General features: G+C 39.4%; 1 protein-coding gene across 2 annotated transcripts; it reads left to right on the top strand.

Moving 5' to 3' along the window:
* The first annotated feature begins 3289 nt into the window (after positions 1 to 3289).
* Positions 3290 to 15193, top strand: tkta (transketolase a). 2 transcript variants are annotated; one of them, XM_070549433.1, is made up of 14 exons: positions 3293 to 3660; positions 6821 to 6938; positions 7023 to 7136; positions 7209 to 7306; positions 7935 to 8126; positions 8231 to 8349; positions 8454 to 8650; positions 9776 to 9940; positions 10807 to 10963; positions 11387 to 11517; positions 12315 to 12398; positions 12492 to 12585; positions 13396 to 13518; positions 14065 to 15193. In XM_070549433.1, exons 1-14 carry the CDS (start codon positions 3554 to 3556, stop codon positions 14250 to 14252), a joined length of 1887 nt encoding a protein of 628 aa, XP_070405534.1. In that variant the 5' UTR covers positions 3293 to 3553; the 3' UTR covers positions 14253 to 15193. The 2 variants fall into 2 exon arrangements, with proteins under 2 accessions (XP_070405533.1, XP_070405534.1); XM_070549432.1 differs by having other exon boundaries at positions 3290 to 3660; positions 7023 to 7306.
* Positions 15194 to 15988: the final 795 nt, after the last annotated feature.

The raw sequence follows: 15988 nt of genomic DNA, 5'->3' as shown, positions 1-15988 counted from the left end.
AGCCATTGAGAAAAAGACAGTGTGAGATGCTGGCTCTGTGCTGAGCCGTAGTTGTGGGACTGATTCTTTAGCATTCTTTTAGGATTCGTTTACAAAGTTGGACCTTGACCTTTTTGTTGAATTTGCCATTTCAGAGTTTATTTATTTTACAGAGACACATTTTGTTAGTAAAATCCTGAAAGATAATACCTAGTCCTCTACTTTGCTCCGACTACATTTGTGTTGCCCCTCCTGGTAATTCCCAGGCGAAGGAGGGGTGTAACAATACTGAAACAAATTTCATTTTCAGCCAGCTGGGTGTTTGTCTGTTTTTCTCATTTAGAAAAAATTGAAAAGGGGAGTTGGTGTTTAAACGGTGCGAGTGTGTAAGATCCTTAGTGCGCTAACGCAGCAGTTCTAGAGTTTAGCAAGTTGCTGTGTTTGTTACTGTATTGTCAGTGATTTGTCTTAACTAGTATAAAATTCTGGATCTGCACAATAATGTTGGCCTTTTGAGTAGGTAAGTAAACATTTAAAGTTTATTTAAATAACACTCAGCACATAAAGAAAAATCACAACGTGGTTCAAAAAGAACATCAATGTCATAAAATCAAAACAACAAATGTCATAAATGAAAGATTTTTAAATAAAACAGTGAAGTTATGAAATTATCATAAATCAAACTACAAAAAATCTAACTAATGAAACATAAGTTAATTGTACAGCTAAGAAACAGAAAAAAACAAAAGAAAAGTAAAAGCTGCTTAGGGAGATTAGGCAGTTTTGCTTGCTTTTAGTGCCCCCTGGTGTCCGTTTGTAGAAGCAAAACCAAAACTTGCCTTTAACACTTTAATCGAACAGCAGCAAAGTCTCCCAGCCTTCATTAGTGTCTAGAGGAGTGATTCATCACTGAATTAAACAAATCAGCAGTATCCTTGATTTAAAACATGCAGCAGATGTGCTGAAGCCAGACAGCAGCGCCAGGTAGGTCAGCTCAGTTTTTTTAAGTCCCAACAGACCGGACCAGCAACTGTGATGTCCACAGGGGTGATGGGGGCTGGGTGGCCTTTCATTAACTCTGTAAAGGGTCATTTTAGCTAAAAAGTTGCAAAGTATCCCTTTAAAGAAAAACTTCTTCAGCTGTTGTGCCATGCTGCACCATTATAAGGTTTTTTTAAATGACCAATGACTTTTGCAGTTCAGTAAAAAGAATATAATATAAACAGGTTTACTGCTCAGTGCTCTAATGAAAAGAACCAGAAGAAACAGCTGTGCTAACAAGGATTTTCCTCTAGATGGCAGGCCAAACATCCCCATCAGCTGACCCTTCAGCAGCAGTGATCCTTCAGATGCTTGGCCATTGGAGCAAGAGCAACCACAAGAAACAATACCCACCATGGAAAAGAAAGTTGGATACCAAAATCAAGGCAGTGCAGAGAAAATTGAGACAACAGTCAGACCTCCAGAAAGGTAAAATGAGAAAAACAGCGCACAGATACTCATACCTGAAGCAGTGGAAACTGCCAAGCAAAGCATCATTACATGAGCACAGCACAGAAGAGCATCAGCAGAGATACCAGAGGAGCCAAACACCAGCTGCTGATGGACAGTCGCCCAAGACGGCAAAGCCCGACAAACCAACGTGTGTACGGCCTGGATTGATTACAAAGCCTATGACTCAATGCCGCACTCATGGATCATTAAATGCTGTACAACATCAACTGGACTCTGAGAGCCTTTGTTGCAAATTCGATGAGGCTGTGGAAAACCACCCTTTAGGCCAACTGCACAAGTCTCCATCAAATGTGGCTTATACCAAAAAGATGCCCTGTACCCACTGCTGTTCTGCATAGGTCTGATCCCCCTCAGGCAAATAATCAACTAGACTGGCTATGGATGCCGACTCAAGAATGGAACCACAATCATTTGGACTTGAGAAGTGTCACTGGAGACAAAGAAAGGGAAGCTAGTCCCTGCAGAAGGAGTCTCGCTCCCAGAAGTAACAATTGCAGACAATGAGGTGCCCTTGGTACTTTGGTGTCCCACAAGCAAATGGCAACCTCGATGCAAAATGACTACTACTTCAATTTAAATTAGTCAATAGTAAAAGTACCGTGTTTACTTTGTCTCTGACAGCTAAATCTTAGTCTCCCTGAGAGTGTGTTGAAGTTACCGTATTTTCTGGACTATAAGCCACTACTTTTTCCCACGCTTTGAACCATGCGGCTTATAATGAGGTGCGGCTTTAGTCAACCAGAAAGGATGGATGCTGGAAAGTCTAATGAAGGAATGTTTAAAGGAGTGCTACGGAAAGCACCCAGGAGGACTTTTTTCACAGTAAAACGGCGCTGCTTGTTTTCCCAGCTTCACCCCGGGATGATGACAGCAACACGGAGAGTGACACTGACATCGCCACAGAAAAGGTATGTGAAGAAGCTCTTCTGTGGCTGCTCAACTCCGACACTGAAGAAGATTACTTCAGTGGTTTCAGTGCGCAGGAGGACAATGAATAAACTAATCAATAACTTTTCTGTTTTGTTTGATACAGATCAGTTCAGTTGTGTTCAAACTACGTTTTCAATTCAGTAGATATCTGCGGCTTTTAGCCCGGTGCGGCTTATATTGAGGTGCAATCTATAGTCCGGAAATTACGATACTTAGTTGATGAAATGTAAGCAATGTCTACATGCTAAGCTAATCGAAAAGCAAGACACAAATATGTGTGTATTATGGGTTTTTTAAAACACTTTTATATGTATATTGCAGCTATGGTGATAAAGTATTTATAAAAATCTTCAGATAAGAAAAGCCAGCCCTCGGTGAAGATTCTAGTTTTTGTTTTAGGGGTTTGCTAGCTGTCCAGCTGCATTTTAATGACAATATCAATAGGTAGACCATTATGTCGGACATCCCTAAAGTGTGTGCGTGTGCGTGTGCGTGCGTGCGTGTGTGTGTGTGTGTGTGTGTGTGTGTGTGTGTGTGTGTGTGTGTGCGTGCGTGCGTGCGTGCGTGCGTGTGTGTGTGTGCGTGCGTGCGTGCGTGCGTGCGTGCGTGCGTGTGTGTGTGTGTGTGTGTGTGTGTGTGTGTGTGGCACTTTTAAAAGCCACTTTTTCTGGGTGTGACTGAAAACTGTAGTCAGCCATTAAATCTGAACTAATACTAAGGGTTATAAAGTAACATTGAATCATAATGGGAGGCTTCAGACTGCCTCCACCCTAACAGCATCCCAGTCACAAAGCAGCCAATAGGATGGGTCGCATTCAATTTTAGCAGTAACACCCATCTGACGTCATTTGCCCCCCTCCCTCCTCCTGTGTGTCTGCCTGTCTGTGTCTCTGTCCTTGTGCATCTTTTCCTCATCCCCCATAGGACAAATCCACCCTCTTTTTGGCTCTTTCTCTCTTTCTCCATCTCTCTTACACACTGCACACACATACAATTGATACTTTATTGCAAAGCTTTTTTTTTAAATTATCACTCACAAACACACACAGACCAAAACCACACAAACCCTTTTGGTAAAATTGTTGCTGATTCACTTTTCTGGTGCTAAAGAAACCATTTTTTTGCCTTCATGGAGGATTACCACAAACCTGACCAGCAAACAGTACAGGCGCTGAGGAACATCGCCAACCGCCTCCGAATCAACTCCATCAAGGCAACCACTGCAGCTGGAAGCGGGTGGGTTACATTCACTTGTTCACTCATCCACTCACTCATTCACAACAAGGCTGTTAAAGTTCTGCACATGGAAACATGTAACATGTTCATTCGCTTTTGAATACTAAATTATTTTTAGCACTTACGAATGTACACCAACACTGCCATATCTGCTGAAACACACACACACACACACACACACACACACACACACACACACACACACACACACACACACACACACACACACACACACACAGGTGAATGGCTTGAGGAACAGTGTGTTCTGTCTTTGGGCTTCTTTGCTTTCTTAACAGAATATCTGACAGATGCAACATAAGTTCACTGATTCTATAAAAATACCTTTATTATTTTATTGAAATAAATTATAGGAATACTGACATTGCGGTGTATTTTTATTTTTATTCCGTGATAAATTATTTGGACTGTTAATCGTGCTCAGTATTGTGCAAGTTTTTCTTTTAATATTGTGTAAAATGTTTAAAATGTTTTGGTCAACCATGAGGGGCAAAAAAATCATTCAGATGTTTTTATTTCAGAATAGTCATAAATTTTGCAGATTAATTGTATTTTAAAGTCTATTCCTTTAACAATTTAATCTAAAAGATTAGCTCAAATCACTATACACCTCACCATTTAATAGTTCAGTCAACCATTTCAGTTTATTTATTTATTTATTTATTTATTTACCTGCGCTTTGATCTTTTTTGTACTCTTGCTGTTTTTCTCATTTGAGGAAAATTTAATCCCCAATTTCATTCAATTCAGTTCTGCTCAGTTTCACCAACTAACACCACCGTGTGCTGGTAGCTGTATTGTGTTTCCACAAATGTAATCATTTGTCAGATATTAGCAGCAGAGTGCTTTATTTTAAATGAGATTAGTTTTAGAAAAACAAAATTTATTATTTATAAAATGTGGAATTTATCATATTTAACTTATTATTTGAGCTGAACTTTGAAAGCTAACATGGGGAAAACCATGAGAATACAAAACGTGTTTGATTTAATCCAGCTATGATTTGTATAGTGCTCCTATTCAATAGCAGCAGACCACAGCACAGTTTATACTTTATTTTAGCACCAGTTCTGTATTTAATGCACATCCTTTTTCACATCAAATGCTGGAAAAAATTATAAAACATAAAATTTTTGTTCAAAATGATATGTAAATCGAATCAAAAGGCATTTGAAAAGGGAGCAGAAATAACTGATCCAGTCCTGTCCCAATTTTGCTATACAATTTCTTAACTGAAATGTTAAATTACTTAAAATGCTAATTTAAATACACATACATGCACGTAGTTGTATGTGTAGGTGTACATGCACATATCCACGTAAATGTCCATTTAAATCACAAGGGAGGAAAAGAATCGTGTACAAACACCAGGAGTGACTGGGTTTGGGACGGATGGCTCGGATAGAAGGAAGTTACCCTCTCAGAAAAAACCATGTGAATTTTACTCCACCCACTCAGAGCGCCATGTTGTCTGCTGTGGAACAAACCCAGTGATCAGAATAAAATGTAGCCTGTAGCCCGACGGTCATAACGGATAGCATCAATAACCTTTGACCCCACAGCTAATAGCATCAGAAAATCTGTAAACAGATGGAACCTTGTCAGCTGAAAATTATTATTTATGACAAACTGGAGGTTGCTTTTATTGCAACTTCAATTTGTTTATCTTTAAACACCCAAGCTGATTTTTGGCAGGTGTTTTATTTGTACTTTTTTTTTATTTTGGTGGTGAATGATTTTCCATCAAGATATCTGAATAGGATTGTCTTAATAACAAGTCCCTTCAAATCAGCTAGATAGAGTCTTGCTGTTTAGAAAAGGGATCTCTACGGGGGTCATTTATATATTTACTAATATCAAACACCATCCAACACTTAAGGTTTCAGGGCAGAAACTGATAAAAAAAATGCTCACATCATCGGTTTGATTTCTGTTTGTGAGGCAGATGTCTTGTACAATCCACACAGGTGGGGTTATTTTTCTACTTTTTCTTCTAGTGCAACTACAATCTCTTATGCTCACCAAGACTGAAGACTTGTGAATGAATTCAAAATTTCAAATGTATTTCTTATACATTTTAATAAAAAAATTATAAATTTAAAATGAAGGAATTATTTCTGGTCTAATGGGTCGGTACAGAGGCTATTAGATTAAATGGATAAATGGAAAAAATAAAAGATAAACAAAGTATTGTGCTTAAATTTTACAAATAAAAACGTCAATGTCTCGGAGCAGTGTTGGAGACTAATATTCATGGTGAAATCATTTGACATTTGTTCAAAATGTTGCTAAGTTTTCCATAACACTACAACAAGGGTCCCTTTATTAACATTACTTAGTGCACAATTAAGGTTTAATAAACTATTAAAGAAAGCAACTGTTTAATAGTAATGTTAATAAAAAGTAATGCATTACTAAGCAGACACCCCTCCTGGTCCTTTGTCTTAATGTAATAGTTAAAATTATCAGAACATTAATACAAGGATCCTCTGTTTATTAGAGAGACAGTCAGTCGTTTATACCATTAATCCCTGGAAATATCCATTGAAATGTTGTTGAAAATGAATTAAACTGTGCCAAGTTGTTGAAAAATATTGGCGGCTTTGTGACGTATAACCATAAAAATCGGGTTTAAATTACATGGGAGCGGGTCCAAGTCTCTGGCCGACGCCATATTAGACCCCATGTTTCCTTCTACGGCAGCCCGTGAGGAAAAATAGCTTTTACTTATTTGTAACAAATGGTTACAAAACTTTCACTATTCATGAACTTTGTTTTACACATTAACCTCTTTGCTCGTTGCCAGTGATGAAAGGGAGTCTTAAGTGCTTGTTATTCTGCAGGTACGCTCTTACTCAAACTTAGAAATACCACTCGTTTGCAATGATTTTGGTATGTACTGCCCCCTATCGCCAGGGAAAATACACATTGTCACTTTAATGCACTAAATAACGTTAATAAAGGAACACTTATAGTAAAGTGTTACCAAGTTTTCTTCACTCTGATTTTTTTTTCTAATAACAAGAAAAGAAAAGTCGAATAATATCCACTTTTTAAAAAAAAGTTTTTGGTTTGCTACAGATAATTTGCCATTGAGTCAAATGGCTTTATGTGTAACAGCATTATCTCCTGTGTCCTACAGTTATCCAACATCATGCTGCAGCGTAGCAGAAATCATGTCTGTCCTTTTCTTCCACACCATGAAGTACCGTCCTGAAGACCCAAGAAGCTTCAACAACGACCGCTTCATCCTGTCCAAGGTAAGCTGCAGGGAGCTGGACTCTGGTCTGGAAATATTTCTTTGTGTGTATTTGAATATCTCTGTCTTTGTTTCTCTTCCTCAGGGCCATGCAGCTCCTGCTTTGTACTCTATGTGGGTTGAAACAGGCTTCCTGAAAGAGAGCGACCTGCTCAGTTTGTGTCAGGTCGACTCATCTCTGGAGGGCCACCCAACTCCTGTAAGTCAGACCTCAAGGATCACTCCAGTCTGCTTCCTGATTCAAACTCAAAGATGTGTTTGTGTGTTTCAGAAGCAGCAATTTGTTGATGTGACAACTGGATCACTGGGGCAGGGTCTTGGAGTGGCCTGTGGAATGGCTTACACCGGAAAGTACTTTGATAAATCCAGGTAACTGAACAGAAACCCAAATATAATAAATTACATCATTAAAGACTTCTGTTTTAAAGAATCCAGAGTTGTTTCCTTCCAATATTTAAATATTATAGAGAGGTAATACAACTAATTGTGCTTTTTTTAGTTAAGCTGTGCAGGAAAGATTCAATCTAATGTTAAGTGATGAGGATTTTCCACATTCACTGGGTGTGGGCTGCAGCTGCACGCTCTGCTTGCACGATTCTTCTGCTCTAATAATCACAGCAGCAGCAGCAGCAGCGGCAGGCATAGCTAAATTATTTTTAACCTTCCAAGCAGATTCAGACTCAGAAATCAAATTCAAATTCTGTCCTTGTAAACACTGACCAGTTTTCTGTAATTTTAAAACAGATATGATTGATTTTATTCTGAAAGAAACTGGAAAATGTATGTATTTTTTTAATCATTATTCTTTTTTGTTGATTTAGATTTTAAGGACATTTTCGCATTTATTTCTTTATACAACAACGATGTAAAAAAATTTCCATTTTGGTTAGGGTTATGGTCAGCCTTCATCAGCCTCACGGAGAATTTTTATCTAGAATCAGATCATAAAACACACACACATCCCACCCACCTACCAAAGCGTCTTTCTGCTCCTCAGCTACCGTGTGTACTGCCTGCTGGGTGATGGTGAGATGTCAGAGGGATCGGTCTGGGAAGCCATGTCATTTGCTTCCTACTATCAACTTGACAACTTGGTTGCCATCATGGACATCAACCGTTTAGGCCAAAGCGACCCTGCACCTCTGCAGCATCATGTAGAGAAGTACCAGAGGCGCTGCGAGGCTTTTGGGTAATAGTGATGGAGGGAGTACATCCATAAATACCTAAACTGTTCATGTGTGGCATAAAGCATGCAGTGTGCATTTAACTGTGTGCAAATCTCTGTGTGTGCAGTTGGCATGCTATCATTGTGGATGGACATAGCGTGGAAGAGCTTTGCAAGGCTTTGAACCAGCCACGCCATCAACCCACTGCAATCATTGCTAAAACCATCAAAGGGAAAGGCATTCCAGGTAACTTCTCATACTCGCAGACACTTTGCAAAGATTCGGTGCCTCAGCAGTGTGAGTAGTAACAGGCTTAATAAAAACAAAATCTCTGTTTCATGTTGTTCCAGCTGCTGAGGATAAACTCGGCTGGCATGCAAAAGCTTTGCCCAAAGACATGGCTGAAATGGTTATGAAGGACCTGCAGAGCCGGATCACGAGCAGCAGTAAGCATCTGTATCCACCCTCCCCCATCGAGGACTCCCCACCCGTCAGCCTGAGGAACATCAGGATGCCGAGTGCACCCAGCTACAAACCTGGTGAAAAGGTCACTTTTACACAAACACTAAATCCTTCTGTCTCTGTGAGCTGCAATTAAACTTAACAGGAACATTTTAGTATTTTACAAAACACAAATAAGTCTCAGATCTCAGATTTGATCTGGGTTTTGGTTTTCATTGTTGATTATTTGTTATTTTTGAAGAACAATATTTAAAATCCATGTTTGAGACATTGGTTGAAAAGGGTAAAACTGCCCAAAAACTAAAAGAGGTCCTTCACTGAGAAACCATATTTTACTTATTATTTTGTCACTCAGTGCCAGATCCGTATGGCAAAAACTATTTTCTTGCAGGCTGAACATGAAAATAGTCTCCTACACCTATCTCCTGCATTAGCTTCTGATAGAAAATAGACAATGAAACTCTAGGATTTGAAAAGCCTGACAGATCTACGCCACACTGTCACTTAACCAGAGGTGCTGCGAGGCTCGCCCATCTGCTCATGACGGGGAAGGCTGTTGTTGGTTTGGCGTCCAGGAAACAGCAGAGGACATCTCGGCTAGTAGGAGCTAACTGTTGGCATTGGCAACTCCACAACACAACAGAACCCCTTTCAGGCTTGAGTTATTTGTGGAGATAAAACATCAATGTCGCGAAACAGAGTCAGTGGTAATATTGCATCGCTGTTAGCCAATCAAAGGCGAGATGTCCAAATCCTGTCGTCAGAAGCTACTTTCTTCTGCAGCTGAATTATCTGTGCTGAAACAGGTGCACTGGAGGTTTATTTCCCATGAATACAGCTTTCAGGCATTCAGTTATGCTATAGACCACCTCAAATGTATCAAAAATATGAGTGAAGGAACTATTTAAAGTGTTATTCTAAATATTTATTTAGTGTTTTTATCAGTTTTTTGTTAGCTAAAAAACTATTTTGGTATCATTATTTTCTTAAAAACTTGGAGGAAACAAACTGATTCTAACCATACCTTTTTTAAATTAAATTAATTGGTCATGTTTAGTTTAAGATCAAGCGTTAGTGATTAACCAGTCCAAATATTGCTTCAAAACATGAAACTTTATTCAATTATAATGTGTGAAATCTACAGTTTACAGCACAGAAAACTTGTAAATGCAGGTTCATTTTTTTTTATTAGTTTTTTTTTATTTTACAGATTGCTACCCGTAAGGCGTATGGAATGGCACTGGCAAAACTGGGTCGCTACAACGAGCGAGTTGTGGTTCTGGATGGAGACACCAACAACCTCACCTGCTCTGAGATCTTCAAGAACGAGCATCCAAACCGTTTTGTTGAGTGCTACATCGCTCAGCAAAACATGGTATGAGCCGTCATGAGCCTGTGTGTTAGAAGGCTTTTCACAGTGAAACACGGTCCTTGGTGTGCATCTTTGTTGTGTGCTGTTCATTTTTCAGTCACTTAAATTAGCATTTAGGCCATTTTGTGTTTCTGATAAAAGTAATAAACCTAATACTTTTTTCTTTATAATTTAGAAACACTTTTCAAATGGCCAGGTGTTTCCTTTGCAAACAAAATGAAATATTTTTAGTATTACTGTCTGAGTTTTTCATGAGCCTTTGATTGTAATAAAATAATAGGCAGAGATAAAAACCTCTTTATTGTTGAGACAGGAGCCGTCATGGCTTTTAGTTCCCCTTTCTTTTCTCGTTGCTCATATTGTCTCATATTTTCATTTACAAACAAGGTGATTCATTGTGTTTTTGTGGCTTTCCTGCAGCAGCTGACTCTAATGTAGGTCAGGCATGACGATAAGTAGTCGTGACAAGTGTTTTCAGAAGTAAAATATTAATCAGAGCGGAGGACGGGACCGGCTGACTGCATGCGAAAAGTCAAACGATAAAGGGTGTGACTGATAACTGTTCCTGTACCCTACTGGGTTTTATACTGCTGCTGTAACAATCTTTACATCAGATGTAGCGTTTCATGAGTCATAAATTGTGGGACTGTGGGGAGACTTACAGAAAGGAAATTATTTTTAGAAGGAGGTGTGTTCCTGATTCTGCCCATATGGTGCGGTAAGCTGCTGAGATCTCTCCGCTAAACCAGGACTTTGGTTTGTGCAAAAAATATTTCACCCAGAGGAGAATCTTTCTGTCATCACGTTTGTTTGTTTTTTATCTCTCCTGTGTGCTGATGAATAAATTATAATGATCCTGTCCTTTGCAGGTCACCGTTGCCATGGGATGTGCCGCCCGGGAGAGGAACCTGGTTTTTGCTAGCACTCTTGCTTCATTTTTTACTCGTGCCTATGACCAGATTCGTATGGCGGCAATTTCAGAAAGCAACATAAACCTGTGTGGTTCCCACTGTGGTCTGTCTACTGGTCAGTAGACCAGTGATAATAAAGCACACTCAGATCACCGCAAGCCTTCTCACAAAGTCAACCTCTGTCCCTTCACGCTGACTCCTATCACCTCTACTTCCTCTAAATCACTCCAAAAAAAATATTTTTGTGACTATTATTATTTTTTATAGTCTGTCTGTTCTTATAATGATGTGATTCCCTTCCTGTTTTCCCTCACTGGCCTATCAGTCCTGACTCAATCCACCCCTTTCTCTCCCTTTCTCCTTGTGTCTGCTCTGGAAGCTCTCAGCAGGGAACCAAGTGTCCCTTTGTTGGTCCAGGTACCCTGCATCCAGTCTGGTCTTCAATGCACCTGCATGCACCGACTTGCCCAGCCAGACAACTCATTTGAAGGATTTTCTTCATATGTTTAAATAAACAGTCATTTATTTTATGCAACAGGAGAGGAAGGCCCCTCTCTGATGGGTCTGGAGGACATGGCAATGTTCAGGGCCCTTCCCAGAGCAACCATTTTCTATCCCAGTGATGGAGTGTCCACAGAAAAGGCAGTGGAACTGGCTGCAACCACAAAGGTATTAAAAAAGACTCTTACAGAGTTTTTGACTCTAAGCTGAATCACTGAAGCCTGCTTTTAAAACTAAGTAATCTGTTACAGATGCCATAATTAAGAATTTTGCAGTGAAATATAAAAAAATAAACGTGTCCCATTCATGTTGTAAGGAAGATTACACAGAAATAGATTACCTTCTCAGCTGGCTGGGGGCTGGGGTGGTGGGTGCCTTTTTTTCTTCTTTTAAAATACCCAAAGAGTGACGTGGTTGTTGTTTACAACCTGTGAGCAGGCGGGGTTGCCAAGTCTGCACCAGCTAACACTGCTGCACCGACACTTGTAATTTGACTCTGCGAACAGAAAGCGCCAGAGTTGGACAGAATGTACAGAACCAAAGCCAGTGTAGGAGCAACCATTAATTTATTTCTTCTACCCCCGAGAAGCCCCGACATCTTTCTGTTTTACTTTAACATCGAGTACAGCAGGCTAGAAGCTAACGCTGAGCTAACATTGAGCGCTGACGGGGAATTAGAAACAAAGAGTTAGCTCTAAAAAATCTCAAGCTACTTTTTCAATTACCAGCAACCGGATTTACAGTGAAATGTTTTTATCTAATCGACTTACTGTGTATGACTCGTCTTTGCTTGTCATCTAGAACCTTCTGGCACTGATCAGTAAATGGCAACAACCACGAAACTCAGTAACCAATCATTTATCTTGAAACATGGACTGCAGTACCCAAAGTTGACCACAAGATGTCGCTCTTCATTTTTACATCATGCACCTTTAATGCTTGTGTCATTTACTCTCCTTAATAAGGGTGTTTGCTACATTCGAACCAGCCGCCAAGACAACTCCATCATCTATAACAGCAATGAGGACTTCCATGTTGGACAGGCAAAGGTAGGAGGATGCTGGTTCTTTTTTTGAGATTAAATGACCGTGCTAAAATAGACACATGACTCAGCTATTTGAGAACATCGTTATTTTTGCCAGGTGGTGTTTCAGAGCAAGGATGACCAGGTGACGGTGGTGGCAGCTGGAGTGATTGTACACGAGGCCCTCGCTGCTGCTGAACATCTAAAAAAAGGTACAAAAATGTTCACAGTAAAAGGAAAGCAATACAGTTACACAATGTTATATTTAAGTTTTAGGAATATAAAGTTTTAAGAAGATCCTAGCAAATTGATGTAAAGATGACTGGAATACTGTTCATGACAATACAAACATATTCAAACATCAAAAAATAAGTTTTTTAATCATTTTCTAAGGAAAATTATGTCTTGTGAGACAGAATCTATTCCAGAATAGTTTTTAAATCCGGTTTCTAAAAGGTTCAATTATAGTATTCCCTTGTTAATTATCTTTGATTGGAAAAAACAACGTTTGCATCGTCAGGAGCAGTGAAGAACTGGTATATCTGAATGGCAAGATGCATATGATCTAATAATAAAGGCCTTGCTGTCCTTCAAAGTAATTCAAACTGATGGCAGCCTTTAATGTCATGGTTTTAAACTGAGATCGTCTTAAATTGAGAAATTATTATGTAATATTCAACATTAATAATCTAAGGCAACATCACAAGATCTCGTGTCATCTTTTAACATTTGAAATTTTTATTTTGAATAACTTTCTGCAACTAAGACAAAAGGCCAGGAGTTTCATTAAAATTAGACGAAATGCATTCTATGAAACATTTAGCTAACCAGCGCATCATTCCCCGTACATTTCCTCCTCTTGGTGGCAAGTTATTAACAGCCCATTGATTGCTGATTCAAGCTTTCCTGATTAAAAAAGCATTGCCTTGAAATCTGAGAAATAATGAGTTACAATAAAATGTTGTTTATTGTAACTTGGGTTTACATGTTGTGCAGCAAAACTAATTAAATTCATCTTCCAGAGAGGATCTCTGTGAGAGTAATTGACCCCTTCACAATCAAACCACTGGACATTAAAACCATCATCGACCACGCTCGTGTCACCAGGGGGAGAGTCCTTACCGTTGAAGACCACTACTACGAAGGTAGGGTTTCATAAATTCTACTCTTTCAGCCCAGATTTTTACATATTTTTTCATCATTTCTAATCTTTCAGCCTTAATACTCTTTAGCATATTGCTTTTTTAAAATCCTGCCATTGGTTGATGTGATTTGATGTGTTGCGTTGGCATGTTTCTATTGGTTTAGACGTGCTGTGCTGGCATTCAGCTATTGGCTGCTTTGTTGTGTGCCCTCATTGGAGCCAATGTACTGGTGCCGTGGTCCATTTCGTAAATGTGATGACAGAAAGGCAGAGCACTGTCAGATTTCCTTATCCGAGCATGTGCCCATGGGGCTGAATGTGACCTAGATAGCACCACCTGACTTGCCCCATGCCTCATAACAGGAAGAGGATGGGTGATGGCACAGAATATTCAGCAGCTGTAGCCTGGATCAGTTGACTGATGTGATATTTTTTTTGTAGGTGTGGTGATCAGATTTTTAAGAATATTGGGGTATTTTGTCACATTTATTATGGATATTTGTCTTTCCTCTTTGTTTGTATCCCTTTATCCCTTTATCATTTCCAGGTGGTCTGGGAGAGGCTGTGTCTTCAGCAGTGGTCAATGAGTCCGGATTCAATCTGCACCGTCTGGCTGTTTCCCACATTCCCCGCAGCGGCAAGCCACACGAGCTCATGAAGATCTACGGCATTGACCGTGACGCCATTGCCCAGGCTGTTCGAAAGATGCTCAGCAGCTCTGCAAATGCCAAGTAACTCTCTCTGCGCCCCACCCACTCATCTAACGACACTCCTTCAGATGAAGATTAACAGTCACGTATGTTTTTGAAATCACAACACCCCGTTCTTTAAAGTCATTCACCGTGAATACCCCAAAACAAAAACCGTGCTGACATATTGTGGTTTTGTGCAGTTGATATGTATTTCCACTTCCTTTTGTGTTTTCTTCACACACACACACACACACACACACACACACACACACACACACACACACACACACACACACACACACACACACACACACACACACACGCACGCACACGCACACGCACACGCACACGCACACACACACACACTCTCGGCAACACACATACCCTCACTCATAATCTTAACATTGTCATAGATCTAGTCCAGAAAATAAATGTAGCTGATTTTGTCTTTGGTGGATGATCACACTATAAAAACAATTCTTTGTTTCGTCTTCAACATGTGTTATGCTCCCATGTGCTTTCTAAATGCTCTCTGATGGATCTTTTTCAACTGGAAATGGTGATAAATTGTTCTCATGTAGTTCCTGGTGAAGCTGGGCATGGCTCAGCTTTAAAGTAGGTGTTTAATGTGACAACAGTGTCAGAAAGAAGCTAAGTGAATTGTTGTTTGTGGATGGTAGTGAAAAAAAAATCAACAAATGTAGTGAGGTTATGAAGAGCAATCACAATAAAGTGGCTTTTAGTCACTTAATGAGATCCCAGCTTTATTTCATCTCAGTGATTTATTTTTAGCTTTGTTATTGAGTTTTGGGACCTTAAACAAAAACACCTCAGGGCTGCAGGTCCAACTGGAGAAAGTTAGACTGGTAGTTAATTATATCTGACTTGTGAAAAAAAAAGAACAAACATCATCTTTGTTACTTGAAATTTTGTATGTCCCACATCCTTTCAGGTAATAAAGCCCTCTGCATTTGACTTTAAAAACGTGTGTTTATGTGTCTTATATTTAATTGAAGGAAATCAGTTCAGGTTTATCGAAGTGGGTTTACGTGAAAATGTTTTGAATGATTACCATCTTACCTGTTTCAGATAGCTCTCTAAACAGCCTTAGGATGAAATAACTGGGTTTATTGTTTATGATTGACAAGCTAATGGCTATAGTTTAAGCAAGTCTAAGGCCAAAGAGGGATACTGTCGTCATTGACCTTTTAAAGTGAGGTCCAGAGGAAAGATTATGAAATACTTCTAATTCAACACTTTTAGGTAGATGTTTAAAGCTTCACTTTGGAGATTATTTCTCCAACAGACAATCTAGTCACAATTGAGCCAAAGTGTCTTACAACAAATACAATCTGAAACATTTCAGTTCAAGTAAATGTTGTATTAGAACGTTTACAGGTGCCGCAAATTTGACCTTTTATAGTTTTTCCAACAGAATTATTAAGAAACTTTACATGAACTGCAATTAATTGCTACTGCCCCTTTGGCCAGGACTCCCTTGAAAATTAGATGAATGAATAAATAAATAAATAAATAATTTTTTGGATTAGAGTTCTTTTAAGACTCTTTGTTAGCCAGGTAAGCAATATATTCAGGTCACAGCTCATTGTAGAGTACAGTTGTGGGGCAGAATCTACTGTTGTCTTTCCTCCCACACTATTGGACAGTGCTAGGACGAGTCAGCAATGAACAACTAGATGTATTCATAGTGATGAAACTTAGTGAACAATATACTGGCTACCATGGACGTAGTTTTGAGGGGGGACAGGGGGGCATGCC

The sequence above is a fragment of the Nothobranchius furzeri genome, chromosome 3, assembly GCF_043380555.1.
Source record: "Nothobranchius furzeri strain GRZ-AD chromosome 3, NfurGRZ-RIMD1, whole genome shotgun sequence".
Lineage (NCBI taxonomy): Eukaryota > Metazoa > Chordata > Actinopteri > Cyprinodontiformes > Nothobranchiidae > Nothobranchius > Nothobranchius furzeri.
The sequence above is the reverse complement of the archived record's forward strand: the minus strand, read 5'-3'. Positions and strand labels throughout refer to the sequence as shown.

Bases quoted from the DNA above. Each gene is read 5' to 3' on its own strand.
- tkta (XM_070549432.1), top strand. From the start codon at position 3,554: ATGGAGGATTACCACAAACCTGACCAGCAAACAGTACAGGCGCTGAGG. The intron at 8,127-8,230 runs GTAATAGTGATG...CTGTGTGTGCAG, and splicing joins AGGCGCTGCGAGGCTTTTGG to TTGGCATGCTATCATTGTGG. The intron at 10,964-11,386 runs GTCAGTAGACCA...TTTATGCAACAG, and splicing joins CCACTGTGGTCTGTCTACTG to GAGAGGAAGGCCCCTCTCTG.